General features: G+C 43.5%; 1 protein-coding gene across 2 annotated transcripts in view; it reads left to right on the top strand.

Moving 5' to 3' along the window:
* Positions 1-19,056, top strand: part of COL4A1 (collagen type IV alpha 1 chain) — a 139,213-nt gene that overhangs the window by 42,840 nt on the left and 77,317 nt on the right. For both annotated transcript variants that reach the window (XM_054076451.1, XM_054076448.1), the window contains exon 2: positions 18,773-18,823. In XM_054076451.1, the coding sequence (XP_053932426.1) occupies positions 18,773-18,823 (51 nt within the window). The remainder of the gene's footprint in view (positions 1-18,772; positions 18,824-19,056) is intronic.

The following is a 19,056-nucleotide window of genomic DNA, read 5'->3' as shown; positions in this document are numbered from 1 at the left end:
TCTCACCACCCTCATGATGAAGAATTTCTTCCTAATATCTAATCTAAATCTTCGCCCTTCCAATTTAAAGCCTTTTTCCCTCGTCCTATCACTACAGGCTCTTGTAAAAAGTCCCTCCCCAGCTTCCTTGGAGGCCCTCTTCAGGTACTGAAAGGCTGCTTTAAGGTCTCCCTGCAGCTTTCTCTTCTCCAGGCAGAACAACCCCATCTCTCTTAGCCTGTCCTCATAGTAGAGGTTCTCCAGCACTCTCATCATCTTTGTGGCCTCCTCTGGACCCGTTCCAACAGTTCCACATCCTTCTTATGTAGAGAATTCCAGAACTGGACACAGTACTACAGGTGGGCTCTCACAAGAGCAGAGTAGAGGGGCTGAATCATTTCCTTTTACACCCTTGCACAGCCAGGGTGTTGTGTTCACATGGAGATTAACACCATCACTGTGGGATGGATTTTGCCTTGGAGACCTCCTGTCTCCATGTCCCATATGCTGTCTGAATGGCTTTTGTTTGCTCGTTTTTGTCCTGTGCTCCCCATCACCACCCTTCAGCCCTTGCCCAGTCTGATTTTGCATGACTTGGGAAAAGACATAGCCTTTTGTGGATATGCAGTACTTGGAGCAAGGGCTCCTACCCAAAGCTCAAGTTGTACCTTCAATGTGTGAACATCCACAATGCACAGCCCCATCTCGCAAAATGGTCAACATCAATTTACCAAGACTTGCCCGTCCATGTCAAATGCTGCATCTTCCACAAGGAAAGCCTTAAAGGAAATTCCCATGGCATACTGTGGATATGTATGACTTGTCATTAGAATCCTTCCAGAAGGATTCTTGACACTGAGAGTGGTGAGACACTGGCACAGGTTGCCCAGGGAAGTTGTGGCTGCCCCTTCCTGGAAATGTTCAAGGCCAGATTGGAGGGGTCCTTGGGTAGCCTGGTGTAGTAGGAGGTGTCCCTGCCCATGACAGAGGGATTAGAAGTGGATGATCTTTAAGGTCCCTTTCAACCCAAAGCATTCTATGATTCTATCATTCTATGAAATTAGAAGTTGCATAAGTGAAAATACCGTGCTCAGAGCGTGCTCAGAGGAAAGCCATGCTGGGGCAGTCCAAGTTCTAAACACAGCAGCCTGTGTTTGTGCTGAGATGCATGTCACCTGGGTTTCTTCTCTGCGTGCATGCCTAGAAGTCCAGTTTATTTTCCAGTGCTTTTCTCACATTCTTTGGTGTGCATCCCAACCAAGAGGGTTTTGCCTCTCTATTTATTTAGTCTAGGCGAGGATGGCCAAGGAAGAAGCCCTCTGCTTCCCAGTGCTATGCTGTTTTAAAGCTGCTACTTTTAAATCTGTTTCTTTATGTTGACTTTCGTGTTTATCAGCGAATGGAAAGGACTGGTCATGGATTTGCTGCAAACATTTGCAAAATGGCTTCACTGGCTATTTGCACGTTGCTCCTGAGTTGTCTCCTTTGCCTACAGGTTTACAAAAGCACATTGAGGAGGGTTGGGGTACTGGAGGGCTGCATCTCCCCCACAATCTTGTTCTTTCACTGCACTCCCCAGTGCAACGTGGGCTTGCAGAGGCCAGGCAGGCACTGATTATTAAAGGGAATATTTAGTGATGAGCGTGGCAAAGAGGTGGCCTGTCCATCAGGGTGTTGGCCCCACAGATGCAGGTACGGTCATAGAATCATCGAATATTTTGGGCTGGAAGGGGCCTTAAAGATCATCCAGTTCCAACTCCCTTGCCATGGCCAGGGACGCTTCCCACTAGACCAGGCCGTTCAAAGAACCATCCAACCTGGCTTTCAGTACTTCCAGGGAGGGGGTAGCCTCAGCTTTCGTGACAACCTGTGCCGGTGTCTTACTACCCTCATCATGAAGAATTTCTTCCTAATATCTTGTCTCAATCTTCCTCCTTCCAATTTAAAGCCATTCCTCCTTGTCCTGTCGCTCCATGCCAATGTAAAAGGTCCCTTCCCAGCTTTCTTGGAGACCCCCTTTAGGTACTGGAAGGCCACTGTAAGGTCTCCTCAGAGCCTTCTCTTCTCCAGGCTGAACAACCCCAACTCTTTTAGCCTGTCCTCATAGCACAGATGCTCCAGCCTCTGATCATCTTTGTAGCGCTCCTCTGTACCTGTTCCAACAGTTCCATACCATTCTTATGTTTGGGATTCCAGGATTAGACACAATACTCCAGGTGGGGTCTCATGAGAGTGGAGTGAGCCCTTTGTGGACCACATTGGTGCGCACTGGCTGGCTCTGTGAGTGTTTACCACCATAGCCAGGGTGCCCTACTGGGTGTAATGCTTGATGCCTAAAACAGCAGCTGCGCATTCATGTCCTACTATCATTGTGGTAAATGAAACAGTAAGCGAGGAAGCAGGGAGGTTTTGTGGTCATTAAGAGGGTTTTATTTTTACCTTCACCATTTGAGAAGTTGCCCCACAGCAAAGGAGCTTGGTCTGTGGCTGCACTGCTGCGGTTTGACCTCTTGCCAGAGGGCTGGGACAGACCAAGGCTGTGGGCACCAGGGCTTGCTCTGGCAGCAGCAGCCACCTCTTCCCATGTTTCCCAGTGCCGCCAGAGAGAGTCTCATGGGTGAAGTGGTGATTGGAGACTGCCTTGGCCACGGCAACCATGAACAGTCATTTAACATCTATGGTAACAGGAGGAGAACTGGCAAGTCCTCAACTCTGAGTATGAGGAATATGACTTCAGGTTGGTCAGGGGACTGCTTAGTGAGGTCACAAGGAAAAAGCTTTTGAAGGTGTTGGGGTCCATTGATGCTGGTCACTTTTTAAGTACCACCTGTTAAGAGCACAGGAATGGCAATTCCAAAATGCTGGAATTCAAGCAGGCGAGGCAGAAGGCCAGGCTGGCTGAACAGGGATCTTCTGCTGGAACTGAGACATAGAAGGATGATGTATGGCCAGTAGAAACAAGGACAGTTGACGTGTGGATGCTGTAGGACAGAAATTTGTGTGGTTAAAGCTCAGTTAGAGTTGAAGCTGGCCAGCACTGTGAAGAATAATAAAAAGGGCTTTTTAAAATATGTTAATAGCAAAAGGCAGGCCAGAAATAACATTAATCCATTACTCAGTGAGCACGGACACCTCATAAACAGGGATTTAGACAAAGCAGAGATGTTTAATGTTTTTTTCACATCTGTCTTCAACGCTGATGATGGGCTTGGGCACACCCAGAGCCCTGGGCTAGAGAACTAAGACTGTGCAAATTATCAACTCCCAATCAACTCTGAATTTGTGTGGAATTTGCTGTTCCAGCTGGATCTCTATAAGTTGATGAGGCCTGGTGGGATTCATCCAAGGGTACTTAAAGAGCTGGTTGATGTCATAGTGAGATCTCTCTCAATGATTTTTCAATGCTTTTGGGAATCTGGAGAGGTAGGGTCATAGTAAATGGGGTTACATTAGGCTGGTGACCAGTCACTAGCGGGGTTCCACAGGGATCCGTCTTAGGTCCGGTACTCTTTAATATCTTCATAAATGACCTGGAGGCAGCACTTGAAAGTTTACTAACCATGTTTGCTGATGACATTAAACTGGGGAGAGCTGTTAACATCCTTGAGGTCAAAGAGGCCCTGCAGAGAGATCTGGACAAATTAAAGAGCTGGGCAATTGCCAGTTGCGTGAAGTTTAACAAGGGCAAATGTTGGATTCTGCACCTGGAATGCAGCAACCCTGGGTATACAAACAGACTGAGGAGTGAGAGGCTGGAGAGAAGCCCTGTGGAAAGGGGCCCGAGGGTTCTGGTCTGCAAGTTGAACATAAGCCAAGAGTATACCCTGGCAGCCAAGAGAGCTAACTGTGTCCTGGGGTGCATCAAGCACAGCATTGCCAGCCAGATGGGGAAGGTGATTTTTTCACTCTGCTCTGCACTGGTGCTGCCCCACCTTGAGTACTGCGTGCAGTTTTGGGCACTGTAGTATAAGAAGAATATCAAGCTACTGGAGAGTATCCGGAGGAGGGCCACAAAGTTGGAGAAAGTTTTAGAGGGGAAATTGTATGAGGAGCGGCTGAATTCACTTTGTCTGTCCAGTCTGGAGAAGAGGAGACTGAGGTGGGACCCCATAGCAGTCTACAGCTTCCTCACAAGGGAAGGAAGAGGAGCAGGTGCTGAGCTTTTCTCTCTGGTGACCAATGATAGGACCCGAGAGAATGGCAGGAAGATGTGCCAGGGGAGGTTTAAGTTGGATATTAGGAAAAGGCTCTTCACTCAGAGCATGGTGGAACACTGGAACAGCTCCCCAGGGAAGCAATCATGGTGCCAAGCCTAACAGTATCCAAGAAAGATTTGGACAATGCCCTCAGATACCTGCTGTGAATTTTGTGGTTGTCCTATGCAGAGATAGGAGTTGGACTTGATGATCGCAGTGGGTCCCTTCCAACTCAGGTCATTCTATCATTCTATGCCACTTGGCAAAGACAGCTGTGTGTGAGAGGAGGGAATCCTCCATGGCAGTTTCTTGTCAGCGTCCTGGGTTGGCGAAGTGTTAGGAGGTGGAGGATGGCCAGGAGGGCTGCATTGACTATCAGGCTGACAACTGCTGCTCCTGCTCCCTCGACCTCTGCTGAGTTTTGTGGCACTGTGTTTTGCCTGCCTGCTGGAGTCATTTTAGGGCAGATTTTCAACCACACCGAGCAACCACGCTTGAATATGGGTACCTTTGTGCTTGTGAAAGCAGGATTGTGTGCTAAGCACCAAAGGCACAGAGGCTGCAGAAGCTGTGAAGGCATTTCTAGAAAGCAGCTCGGCCCTGCAGGTGAGGGTTTACTGGCAGGTGAGCAAGAGGGATGTAGCCTGACCCCAGCAACATCAGCTTCAGCAGCAGCAGCTGTGGAGCACCGTTGCAATGTCACCATTTCCATCTTGGCAGGTTGTGGTCGGATCAGCCTTGTACCTCAAGCAAATGTTTGTGCAGATCCATCCCAGAAGGCAGCAGGAAAAAAGGAATCTGTGTGATTTGTTTTAGAGACTGTAATCATTCTTCCTAGTGATCAAGAAGGAAGTGTGACGTTTGGTTTTCCCTTCAGCTTGCACGCCTGGTAACTGCTAATGCTGCTTACACTAAAAAGGCAAGTTAGAAGGCAGGGTGTTGGCATCTGTGTTACGCAGGACTCTCCAGACTAGTTGCGTATGAGAAGGGTGGTAAGCTTTGCAACAGCCGTGGTGGTTCTACAGTAGCTTTTCCTGTCCTCTCTTCAGATTAAGTTAGAAGGACAAGGAATGGCAGCTTCTCACCAATATTGCCTGGCTTCAGTTTGCCTATTCACGAAGTGGAACAGTAGGATGGGGAGGTTTTTGCAATGGTTACTGTAAATGAATTTTGGAGGGGCCATGCCCTTTGTAATGTATTCCTGAAAGTGCTTGTTGCTGGATGTCAGAATCATAGAATCATAGAATGGTTTGGGTTGGAAGGGACCTTAAAGATCATCCAGTTCCACCCGCTCTGCCATGGGCAGGGGCACCTCCCACTGTATCAGGTTGCTTAAAGCCCCATCTAACCTGACCTTCAACACTTCCCAGGAGAGGGTATCCACAACTTCCCTGGGCAACCTGTGCCAGTGTCTCAAAACCCTCAGCGTGAAGAATTTCTTCCTAGTGTCTACTCTAAATATTCCCCTCTCCAATTTAAAGCCATTCCCTGTCATGCTATCACTCCATGCCCTTGTAAAAAACCTCTTCACAGCTTTCTTGAAGCCCCCTTCAGGTACTGGAAGGCCACTATAAGGTCTGCTTGGAACCTTCTCTTCTCCAGGCTGAACAACCTCAGCTTTCTTAGAGAGGAGTCCTGGAGTATGTTCTCATCCTCAGCTGTCAGTTGAAGTGGCAGCAGTTACTGTAACAACAGTTGTTTCACTTCTTTGAAAATATAACTTAAAGTGAAGTTCTTAAATAGAAAAAGGTTACAAACCCAGCTAGACCGATGTTCCAGGTGGAGGCTAGTCACAAGTGGTGTTCCCCAGGGCTTGGTGCTGGGTCCAATTCAGTGATCTGGATGAGGGGATTGAATGTACCCTTAATAAGTTTGCAGATGACACTAAGCGGGGAGGAAGTATCGATCTGCTTGAGGGTAGGGAGGCTCTACAGAGGGATCTGAGCAGGCTGGATTGGTGGGCTGAGGCAAACAGGATGAGGTTCGACAAGGCCATGGGCTGGTTCCTGCACTTGGGACGCAACAGCCCTGTGCAGTGCTCCAGGCTTGGGTAAGAGTGGCTGGAAATCTCCCTGGCAGAGAAGGACCCCTGGAGGTGTTTGTTGACAGATGGCTGAACATGAGCCAACAGTGGCCAGGTGGCCAAGAAGGCCAATGGCATCTTGACTTGTGTCAGAAACGGCATGGCCAGCAGGACAAGGGAAGTGATTGTGCCCCTGTAGTCGGCATTGGTGAAGCCGTATCTTGAATCCTGTGTTTAGTTTTGGGCCCCTCACTACAAGAAGGACACTGAGGCCATGGAGCACATCCAGAGAAGGGCAACAAAGCTAGTGAAGGGGCTGGAGAACAAGCCTTATGAGAAGTAGCTGAAGGAACTGAGATGGTTTAGCCTGGAGAAAAGGAGGCTGAGGGGAAACCTTATCAGTGCTCACAACTGCCTGAAAGGAAGATGTAGTGAGTTGGGTGTTGGTCTCTTCTCCCAAGTGACAAGTGATAGGATGAGAGGAAATGGCCTTAAGTTGCACCAGGGAAGGTTCAGATTAGACATCAGGAAAAATTTCTTCAAGGAAAGGGTTCTCAGGTACTGGTAGAGGCTGCCCGGGGAGGTGGTTGAATCACTGTCCCTGGAAGTATGTGAAAGACAGGGAGATTAAGTGCTCAGGTGTATGTTTTAGTAGTGGACAGGTACTGTTGGACTCAATGATCTCAAAGGTCTTTTCCAACCTAGTGATTCTACGATTCTATGATATCCACTTGGTAAATACATTATTCTTCGCTTGCTGGAGGTTAAGCAGTATCTGACAGACTGTGGAACTAGACCTGCGTGTGGATGTTGCACATGAGAAGATTTACAGTTTAATAATAATGCCATTAGTTAGCATTCACAAACCAGTTAACTGCTTTGAGCTGTGCAGAACTGAGAGATATAGTGGGATATTCTGAAAATTTCACTAAGTAAGCAAATACCTTGATTGTTGCAAGAGCTTCCTGTAAAAGAATGTACTTAGAGGAAGCAGTTGCTTTAAATGTCATTTTTTGTCCAAATATGGAACAACAGGAATAACTTTACATTTCCTGTGAACTAACTGGAAGCCCCCTGGATTTGCATTGCTTTTTGAAAATGATGTTCACATCACCAACAGGAAAGTCATGTTCACAGAGCAGCTTTCAGGGGACTCCCATGACCCTATCTCTAGGACAGACCTCTGGAGAATTCAGAAAAGAATGTCAAAAATTAGGTCCCAGAAGCAAAATATTTCAGCTCCAGGAATCTGGTATTTTTTTAACTAAGAAGAAGTGACTCTTTATTTTAACATCATTTTAGTGAAGCGCTTCTGACTGATGCTACTTAACAAAATAAATATTTTCTGAAATAATTAATATTAAGCATTTAAAAACTGACTAATATTTGCTTGAGTGGCTAAAAGACACTGGAAAACTCAGATAAGAATCAGTGCTCTGTCTGCAATTTTTGTATGAACATCCTGTAGCATTCTGGTAATAATAAAACCAACAAAAACAAAACAACCCGTCCCCCCCAGCCAAATAGAAAAAAAACCCTGCCAAAAAATACAAACAGCCCTCCTGTGTCCCATGAGCCATAATGATTTTTTTTTTCTACTTGTATTCTATAGAATTTATCTTAAAATCAGTTGTTTTTCTGAAAAGTTTACATGGCTTTTAAATAAAACCAGAGCTGAATTGTTGTCATTAATTTGAATTTCATCAAGCACAGTGATTTTTTGTAGAATGATAGAATGTTTTGGGTTGAAGGGACCTTAAAGATCATCCAGTTCCAACCCCACTGCTATGGGCGGGGACGCCTCCCACCACACCAGGCTCCCCAAGGCCCCATCCACCCTGGCCTTCAACACCTCCAGGGATGGGGCAGCTACAACTTCTCTGGGCAACCTGTGCCAATGCCTCACCACCCTCAGCATTAAGAATTTCTTCCTAACATCTAATCTAAATCTGCCCCTCTCCAGTTTATAGCCATTGCCCCTCATCCTATCACTACAAGCCTTTGTAAACAGTCCCTCCTCAGTTTTCTTGGAGGCCCCTTCAGGTACTGAAAGGGTGCTCTAAGGCTGAACAACCCCAACCCTCTCAGCCTGTCCTCATAGCAGAGGTGCTCCAGCCCTCTGATCATCTTCATGGCCCTCCTCTTGACCCGTTCCAACAGTTCCATATCCTTCTTATGTTGGGGATTGCAGAAGTGGACACATTACTTCAGGTGGGGTTTCATGAGAATGTCTATATTTAGGCAACAAAAATAAGTACAACCCATTAATCTCCAAAGGCTCATCAGACTTTCCATAGACAAGAGGAATTAAAATACTCATTCTCCTGAAGACCTCCTTTGGCTGTAGGTTGTTAATGTACGTGAGAATGATACAAGGGAGCAGTAGTCCACACACAGTTCTTTGTCAATGCATTATTATTCTCCTAATACATGTTCTAGGGGCAGCTTTAGATCAAATTAAAAATCTTCTGGAACAAACCTATATGCTAGAAAACTATGGTACTTCATGGCTACAAGTAAGTAAGTGCATCAATTAAGTAACCCTGTTAGTCTGGGGGAAAAATTGAGTGAGTTCCAAATGAAAATATATGTAATATCTGAAACGACTGGCAAGTTACTGACTGAAACTCCTCCAGAAGAGGGCCACAAAGATGATCGGAGGGCTGGATCACCTCTGCTATGAGGGCAGGCTGCGAGAGTTGGGGTTGTTCAACCTGAAGAAGAGAAGGCTCCATGGAGCAGCTTCCAGTACCTGAAAGGGCCTCCAAGAAAGCTGAGAAACTTTTTACAAGGACATGAAGTGACAGGATGAGGGGGAATGGCTTTAAATTGGAAGGAGGAAGATTTAGATTAGATATTAGGAAGAAATTCTTCATGATGAGAGTGGTGAGGCACTGGCACAGGTTGCCCAGTGCTGTGGCTGCCCCATCCCTGGAAGTGTTGAAGGCCCGCTTGGATGGGGCCTTGAGCAGCCTGGTCTTGTTTTGTGGAATCAAACCCAAAATGAGGACTTCATTATCAACTTCCAAGGTCTTCAAGGCGAACAACGCCAAGCTCTAATGAACGCTCCCAGTCCCCCTTGTCTGCTTTTGCACATCAGTCTGGTGGGAGGTGTCTCTGCCCATGGCAGCAGGGTTGGAACTGGGTGATCTTTAAGGTTCCTTCCAACCCAAACCATTCACTGAATCTGTGATTTTTTGCCATTTGAGATATATAGCCCTTGCAGATATGACCCAGGACCTAGGAGAAAGCTGGTCCCATCTGGCCTGGCAGCTGGAAGCAGGTGGTGTCCTACAGGATATCTTGAACGACACCATTGTTCTGTGCTCTCCGAGTACCAGATCTACAGTAAATTGAAATGACACAACCAGCCAGACTTTAAATAGCTACTACATGACAGAAGCTTTCAATGATTGCTGACTAGAACCGAACTTAATTTGGTGATTTGGAGAGTGCAAGCTGTAAGCCTTCTCTTGGTTCTGGGAATACCCTCAACAGTCATGATTGAAGTCTACCGGTGATTTGCTGGGAAAAAAGGAAAAAATAAAATGAGAAAATGACAGGAAGATAAGCTGCCAATTTTTTTATTTTCGTGGGGGAGAAAAAGTACTTGGTAGAGGAGGAAAGACAAGGTGGCTGACATTGTGAATTCATAAAATGCTCCCTTTTGTCTTGTTATTTATCTATCCATAGACATGTAAATTGATGAGTTTATAAATGAAATGAGAACTGTGCTCAGTTTCTGTTCTCTGCTTCAAGTCCTGTAAATGAAGGCAGATGTTTCTTTTCCTGAACCATTTTGAGGGTTGAAGTTCAAATCATCAGTTCAGGACAACTGGCTTTGTATCAGCTCTTGTGAGGGACAGACTTCTCACTCTTCAGGCATTTGGCCAAGGCCAGTTCTTTAGCACAGACATCACCAAGCAGCAGCAGTTGCCTTCATCCCGGCAGAGAGTACAGGAGTGACTAGGGATGAAGGAAGGTGCACCAAGTCACTCTTATCTCCTTTCTGACCATCGGGAAGCTGGCAACCCTACTGAAGCCCGTCTGTGCACAATAACCTGGTGCTTTGCATAGTACTCGTGTGAGTGTTCATGTCAAGGTTTCCATTGATATCTACTCAGAATAAGATATCACACAGATACCATCCTAATTATCAATTAAACTACTTGTCATGAAAAGTAATAGTTTCTATGATTTAATTAAAGGTAGTCATAGCAGTTTATACATGTTGAAGTGCTGTTTTCTCTTTAGACACCTTGCTTAAACTCATCGTGTTTTCTGATAAGAAAAGTGATGATTTTCCCCACTGAGTTGCTTTAGTTATATTTTCAGTTTGATCTAAATTGCTATTCAAGTTCAAAAACCAGTTACAACACTAACGGAGAAAAAGTATATCCTTTAAAAATGATTAGCCAGTACATTTTCTTGAGAAATGGATTAGTTTGTCAGCATGTTAGTGATATAATATATGACTGCTGAAATAAAAATTCAAGCCATATTCGATGAAAAAATAGTCAAAGATAAAATATTAAGAATAATAAGGTTAGTCAGAAAAAAACCCTAAATTTTTAGAATTGTGTAAGTAGTGCAGTTTGACTTCAAATTTTTCTTCATTTGTTACAAGCAAAGGAAATTAAACCTTGACTCACAAAGGAGTGGCTTTTTCCTATGTCTGCTTCCTTGAATTTTTAAGATGCCCATGTTCAGTGCAGTAAGAAACTTTGAATCCACTGCTCAGTTCCTTGATGTTCCAGGTTACCAGCTGATGCTTGGGAGATCTACTGTCACACTTGGGTGGGGCTGTTCCATACCCAGCTACCAACCTCTTGCAGAGGCAGGATGAGAGTCAGTGGAAATGCCTTTATACTCCAGTGGTTTGGAGGGTCATCAAGGAAGGAACGTGCTCTGATTCCCATCTCTCATCTAATAAGATTTCAGGGTGCCATATGACATGAAATTGTTTCAGTGGGAGAGAGGGGGATCAGTCTTGCTTTTGCGCCACAGCACAGCAGGTTTCTTCCTCTTCTAATAACAGTAATCTCAGACTGTCTGAGGCAGAATACATATGGTAGAACACCTTTAAATCTGTGCCAAACACTTACTGCAAAGCTGTGGTTTGAACAAGAGTGATTTTGAGGCTTTGTTTTTGTTTTTTTTTTTCTTAAATTATCATAGAATCATAGAATAGTTTGGGTTGGAAGGGACTTTAAAGACCATCTCGTTCCAACCCCCGTGCCTCCGGCAGGGACACCTCCCACCAGACCAGGCTGCCTAAAGCCCCATCCAACCTGGCCTTCAACACCTCCAGGGTTGGGGCAGCCACAACTTTCCTGGACAACCTGTGCCAGTGTCCCACCACCCTCATCATGAATAATTTCTTCCTAATGTCTAGTCTAAATCTCCTCCTCTCCAATTTAAAGACAAATTATGACAAAGAATGCTGTACTTCCATTGAGCAATCACTTTGCTTTGCCAACATTTTCACAAATAACTTTTAAAAACCTAGTTTAGGGAAGACAAATTTAATTTTCCCCCACAGATTTCCTGCCAACCAGTATATTAATACGTGGCTTAACCTTTCAAAAATATTTAAAAATGTACTTGTAGCTAGCATGTATGTTAATACTAATCCATACCTTGTTTCTTGCAAATCATGTTTATTATCCTTCTGTTTAAATAAAATATGGCAGGATATTGAAACACAGAATCACAGAACCACTAGGTTGGAAAAGACCTCCAGGATCGTCAAGTCCAACCATTCCTATCAATCACTAAACCAATGAAGCTTTTCATTCTGGTATACTTATTTAAGAGAAAAAGAGGATTTTTCACAATGAGAGTGATGAGGCACTGGCACAGGTTGCCCAGGGAAGTTATGGCTGCCCCATCACTGGAGGTGTTCAAGGCCAGGTTGGATGGGACCTTGGAGAGCCTGATCTAGTGGGAGGTGTCCCTGCCCATAGCAGGGGAGTTGGAACTGGATGATCTTTAAGGTCCCTTGCAACCCAAAGTATTCTACGATTCTATGATTTTATACTGTTTAAGTGTAGGTGTTTCCATAATCTAAAGTAAATTTAATATTACAAAGATGAATAACTGAATTTTGGTAACTTGCTAAGATGGTCTGGATGTTTTTTGTTATCCTCTTTGTTCTAAATAAGTGTAAATCAGAAGTTTTAGCTTGATCTTTTAAGAAGTTGTTAATGGACTGCAAAATCAGTAAGAAAAATATTAAGGCTACCTGGAGTGTAGCACTTCTTTCCTCTGACGGTACTTTGCATATAAAAGAGCAGTTCAGCTAATTCCATACTGTTACGTATAAAGGGTAAAGACAAGGAAAGTAATACAGACAGGGAGCTATTTTGAAGCTATTTTGACGTTCTGAAGAGAGAAGAAACTATGAGAGGAATGTGAGATAAGTGTCCTGCACTTGGCATCACCTCCCTCTAACTGTTCTTGGTGGGATGTGAAACTGAAGACCTCTATTGATCCAGCTGTCTTTTCAGCCACATGAGTTGTACATATATGTGCATAGGTGGAAGTGCAGTGACTGCTATGTAGGGATAAATCTCCCTTGGCCTTCCCTGTTGTTAGAATAAGGGTAGAAGGAGTGGTTTGTGTGGAAGAAGGAGATTCAGACTTTAAGCTGTCACTGCTAAACAGCCATCCCCATCCCATTGACAATATCCATTGCTGGTATTTGAGCTCGTCTTGGAATTCAGTTCCAATTGGGCTTTGAACTAAAGCAACATAGAGAGGGGAATCTGCATGAGAAAACATGATCAGTTTAGGTGTCATTTTATAACGAATGTATCGTGAGGTGAAATAATTATGATTATTTTTACTCGTTGAGCATTTCAGCTCTGAATTAAAAACACTGTGAATAGTCGGAGCATCTGCATATCTGTGCTGGTCTCACTAGTCACTGAGTTACAGTTATTTGAAAGTCGCCGTGTTTTGGGTTAGAGAAGAGACTGGATTCCCTGGAATAAGATTTTCAACACGAACAGAGTTAAGTAAACAGTAAGAATTTTGTTAAATTTCTGCCTTACATGTGTGCTTTACAGAATAAGACTTGAACTCTATTGACACCTGCCTAAGCTGGGAGGCAGCTCAGCAGCTGGAACTCAGTAAGCAGAGTCTGAGCTGATGTTGTGGGAAAGAGAACTATGTTTTGTCGTGAAAAATGTACTTTCTGTAAGAGAGAGGAGTGTCCAAGAACTGACTTGGCCTTTGTATTCTTTTGGAGGTTTCTGTAGCCTTCAGAAATGGTTCATGTCCAAATATGGCAGCCGTCTCCCTCCTAGCCTGCTCATCTGGCTGTTTGCATCGCTCCTCTGTGAGTTCCATCCAAGCAGTAGTCCTCAAATGCCAGGAAAGTAGCAAGACGTGGAAAAAAACAGGGCAAAACACAACAAAAGTCTGTAGATCTGGCAAGACGTCTTAAGAGGCTGAACTGCAGAGCAGAGTTTCTCCATCTGCTGCAGGAAATTATAGCAGCCGTCTCAACTCTGTCGCACACAGGGCTTTAGTCCTCCTATGGCTTGATATATGATTCATGGAAGTTAGAGGTCCAGATTGGGACACCTCTTCATAAGCGGCACTTTTTTAGATCTGTTTGTTAATATGATAGTAAATGAATTGCTATCTTTAAAGCAAATAATCGGTATGTATGTAGCATGTTCGTATGCACAGTAATGAAGGGATATTATCTATTTATAGTTTAATACTGATTTGCTAGCATGATTCACTAAGCTTATCAGTTGCAGACAGTCTGGGAGAATGAGACGGAACGGAAATGCTTGTCAAAAAAATGAAGCAATTTGTATCTCTAAAATGAGCTTCTGTTTCTGGGCTGACATATTTCATGGGAGGAGTAAAATAAAATTAATGCCTTCAAATATTCTGTGAGTGCAAGGGAGCTATGGCTATTTAAAACCTGCTGACCTGTCATGCAAAATAGGCGAGGTGTCATGGTGCACCTGGACAAAATCTTTGGGTTAGTCTGTAATTGGCTCCTAGACAAGAGTCAAAGAGCCTGCTTTTCTACACCCTGCCTCCTTTCTCCCTCTCGCAGATTATGCTTCCCACCCAGAATCATTTCTTCTCTGTTTTGGCACTTGGAGGACAGCGGTAATTGCTCCAAGCTCCATGCATGGGGAAGGCTTCTTTTCAAAGAGGATGTCTGGCAGATATGACAAAAGTATTTCTCTCCCATTTGTCTTATTGTCTCTAGTCCTGTGCAGTGGGAAATGATGAACTGGATTCTTGGTATTGTGAGACTGATTTAGAATCATAGAAGTTTAGAAATAAGCAGTAATTTCATAGAATCATAGAATCATAGAATCATAGAATGGTTTAGGTTGGAAGGGGCCTTAAAGATCATCCAGTTCCGATCTCCCTGTGATGGGCAGGGACACATCCCACTAGATCAGGCTGCCCAAGGCCCCATCCAACCTGGCCTTGAACACCTCCAGGGATGGGGCAGCCACAGCTTCCCCGGACAACTTGTTCCAGTGCCTCACCACCCTCATTGTGAAGAAATTCCTCCTTAGGTCTAGTCTAAATCTGCCCCTCTCCAGTTTACAGCCATTCCCCCTAGTCCTGTCACTACATGCCTTTGTAAAAAGTTCCTCCCCAGTTTTCTTGTAGGCTCCCTTCGGGTACAAAAGAACATAGGTCAACTACTGGCCAGTTTACTGTCCTTGTGATGATTATCTGTATTCCTCCGGGAGAAGTTCCCTACTTAGGACTTGATTGTGTAAGGTTTTTAAGTCCTTCCTGAGTACCAGAAATGCAAATCTCCTTGTTCGGAGTTCAAAAGATACTCAAATAAATTTCTAACACTTTGCAAAGAATGGAGAGCTGTTTTTATTCTCTGTCCCTTCCTATTTGTAACCTCTAGCCCTCTATTTCATCCTTCATATTCACTTTTCTCTCCATTTTTTTGCATTTTCCTACATAGCCCATGGTGCCGTAGTCCTTTCTGCCCATTTCAGTCTCTCCTGCTTAGTCATAAAATCATAGAATCATAGGATGGTTTGCATAGGAAGGGACCTTAAAGATCATCCAGTTCCAACCCCCTGTCATGGACAGGGACACCTCCCACTAGATCAGGCTGCTCAAGGCTGTAAGGTGTGCTTTGTCTGCACAGAAAACAAACATCTAAAATAGGTGAGATGGATCCCAGCCCAAAAGTGATTGTTTCTTGCCATTGAATAGAGGAAGACTGCAGTGACTAGTAGAGATGTTTGTATCTACTCTTTGTTAGGTGAACCCTGATCTTGATTCTCATACTGCTGTAACCATCTTGCTCTCTCCCAATTTCTCACCTCATTACTTAAATGCCCCTTTGACCTCCTTTAACTGACCTTTCATCCATAAGCTCCTTCCCGTCTGGTCCTCTCATCTTCCTGGAGGATCAAGAGGAAGAAGCTCATACTTCCTCCAAGCATATGCAGAATGTTATCAGGTCCCTCAGATTCAAAAATACGTTTTAGTAGTTGAGTTTAATTCTGTCTGTCACCGTTGGCCAACCTTCCATCCACCTGCAAAAGTCACACTTGATGATGTTAGGAGTCAATGCTACTGTAAAATAAACACAGAGTTTTATAGCCCAGGTGGCCTGATCTGGTGTAGCAGCTTACAGCATTTGCCTGCAAACAAGACCTTATTATGCATTTGTGCTCCATGATGCTCAGTACCTTCTTATCTTCCTCGCCTTTGGTTATTCTAATCTGAGGTTTAAGCAACAGGAAAAATTGAATATAATGGCACCATTTTTAGGAGCACAAAAAGTGACCTGAAAGTACAAGTCCATTCTTCTGGCCATGTTAAATTTAAGAACAAATCCCGACTGAAAAATAAATAACAATGTACTTTTTGTCTAAAGCAGTGCATGTTAAATAACAGGGTGAAGGAAGTATGCAGGGATTAACTTGAAAACAGATGTTTATAATGATTTGGTGATGTATTTTAATTACATTCCCAGATGCAACAGACTTCTGTATTTAAGGGATGTGCTGATAAAACCGATAACATTCTACATGATGCTGGAGGGGGAAGTATGAGCTGCAAGCATGCGTCCTCCAGCTGTGATCTCATCAGGTCTGAAAAACTAAGAGAGGTCACATTGGGTCACTTCTTGAAATGGAAGGCCCAGTGTTTTTCCAGGCATAGCCATGTGCCACAAAGAGTAAAGCAGATTATTCCGTGAGTGCTGTTGGTCCCTCCTGGTCAGCATTGAGTTGGTCTTCTAGCACATGTTGGCGCAGTTTTCAGATCTAATCCTCTTTCTGTAGCATAGGACTAGTAACCATTAATAGTCATTCCAATCAGTGTTAATTTTAATCTTTCTGTGCATTTATAATAGCATGATAAGGTAAGTTGCTGTAATAATGAAAGAGAAAAAATGGGACTAGTTTTGCTTTATGTTAATATGGAGAAAGTGTGACTTCAAGCAACAAGTTAAATAGATCTACATATAAAAATAAGATCTCAACAAATATAAAAAATAAGATCTCAACAAATACTTTGGGAGCTGTATTATGATTTTAGTGGGCATCCCTTAATAATTTTATTTTCCATATTAAACCGCTATTTCTTCACTATGAGAGTGAAGGGAGTAGCCCAGATGCACTTGAGTGCGCTGAAAAACCTCAGTAACACAGAGTAATCATAAGCCTTTACCTGAGCATCAGTAAATCTGACTTCACTCATACGTTATCACCTTTCATGTTTTGCAAAGCTCTTCATGATTGTGTTAGACATCCTAATCTTTTGTTTGTTGTTGACCAAATTTGTCAAGTGTCTCATGGCTTATGTGAACAAAGGCATGGAAGTAGCATTTATTCGTAATAAGCTCCCTTCCTCAAACACCTAAATCAAGATCTTCTCACCCTTGCTTCTGAGGGAGGTTGCACTTAAGAGCATTTCATGTGATGAAATCAGCTGTTAGGACTATCAAGGCCAGCTGTGCAGTGCATCTTCCTTCTCTCTTGAGATGAAAACATCCCTCTCCCAAATCCTCCTGGGCACCTGCCCTTCAGAATTTCAGTTAGACAGAATCCTGATAGATTTAGAAGCCATGAAAAAACTGTGGTGAAGCATTGTAATTTTCTGAGGGTGCAAGTTGGCTGTATTTTGACTTTAGTCCATCTAGTGTGGAAACCCCATGAGGTGGTTCTGTGCTAAGGAAGGTCCTTCAGAAAACAAGGTTCTCTGTAGTATCTGCTGGAAAGTGATTTGGATGGGTTATGTTTTTATATGTTTTCTATGGATTCTCCTGCTGTAATGAATTTACTTTAACTGAGTGGGAGGTTTCGCATCATAATGACAATTACAGTTAGTCATTATAGAGAGGAAAAAAGAAAAAAGTTTGCTTGAAACGTGGTAGATGTGAAAAACGGACCAGAACCTTGGAGCTTATCCTTGCCTGTCCAATGTTATCAGTTGCCTCCGTACCTAATATTTAACATTAGGAGCTGTTTGCTCTCTTAGAGCCTGTGGTTTGAGTTTGATTTCATAAAGCATGTCCAGAAACATTTGTTGATTTAGTTTCCTGGGGTAATCATATCAATATTTAATTTCCTTTAAAAACTATCATCTTCCTATCTGATGATTGCCAATTATTGATCAAAAATTTAGTAGATCAATATCAAAAGATCTAACAGTAAACACCCAAAGGGTGTAGAAAACATTTTTTGTCTTAAGAAAAGAAGCCAAAAACTGTATTTTTCAGGTCTGATATTTTTTCTCCTCAGATATAGAAGTTAAGTCATGAATCCTTTCTCCTCAAAACAATGGTACATGCTTATATAGATTAAGTATATATACAAATTAAAAACCATTTATTAACAAGCTGATATTAGAGAGATACTTCTATGACTGGATTGATTTAGTTTTAAAAATTTTATTGAGCTTTGAATGTGTGACTACAGAATCCAGAGGAGAATACAATTGTTTTAAATTGCGACATTCACATTGCTTGATGTTGCATGTAGAGGCAATGGCTATAAACTGGAGAGGGGCAGATTTAGACTACACATAAGGAGGAATTTCTTCACAATGAGGATGGTGAGGCACTGGCACAGGTTTCCCAGGGAGATTGTGGCTTCCCCATTCCTGGAGGTGTTCAAGGCCAGGTTGGATGGGGCCTTGGGCAGCCTGATCTAGTAGGAGGTATCCCTGCACATGGCAAGGGGGTTGGAACTGGATGAACTTTCAGGTCTCTGCCAATCCATACTATTCTATGATTCTATAAAAATGAGGTATTTTTTAAATGGTGGCCCGAAGGCAATGATTTAGAAGTAATAGAACAGTTTTCTGTGGTTAAAAACTAGCAAGTTACTTTTGCTTCTTTTACAAAGGCATCTTCTATCACACGGTCACTGAGACCATAAATGCACGTATCTATAAAGATAACAAAGTATTGTGTTGGGTTTAAGCGAGCATTCCCCGTGCTGACCAGCCTTGCAATCAGGATGGTACTTGCTGACATCCCTGGCTCATTGTGGTATGTTCTGCTTGTCACACAGTTGAGCTTAATTCTCAATTTCTGTTTTATTTTCAGGGATGTTCCGGTTGTGGAAAATGTGACTGCAGTGGAGTAAAAGGGCAAAAGGTGAGTAAGTCAGCTCTTTCCGCTTCATTATCTTGCTTATTTAAAACACATGGTGTATAATGTGCTGGGAGGCAGGTGAGCTGTTGGTTTCAGTGAACACTTGCACTGCCACGGGGCATTACCAAAGCCAGCCTAAACCCTTCCACAAGGTTTTGGAAAAGCAGCCAGCAGAAAGCAGGAGCGCCAGGGCTGGGAAACAGCTGAGTGCTTGACCATGCCCTTCTTCTTTCCCC

Source organism: Cuculus canorus, chromosome 1 (assembly GCF_017976375.1).
Source record: "Cuculus canorus isolate bCucCan1 chromosome 1, bCucCan1.pri, whole genome shotgun sequence".
Lineage (NCBI taxonomy): Eukaryota > Metazoa > Chordata > Aves > Cuculiformes > Cuculidae > Cuculus > Cuculus canorus.
This window is presented reverse-complemented; position numbering and strand designations above follow the sequence as displayed.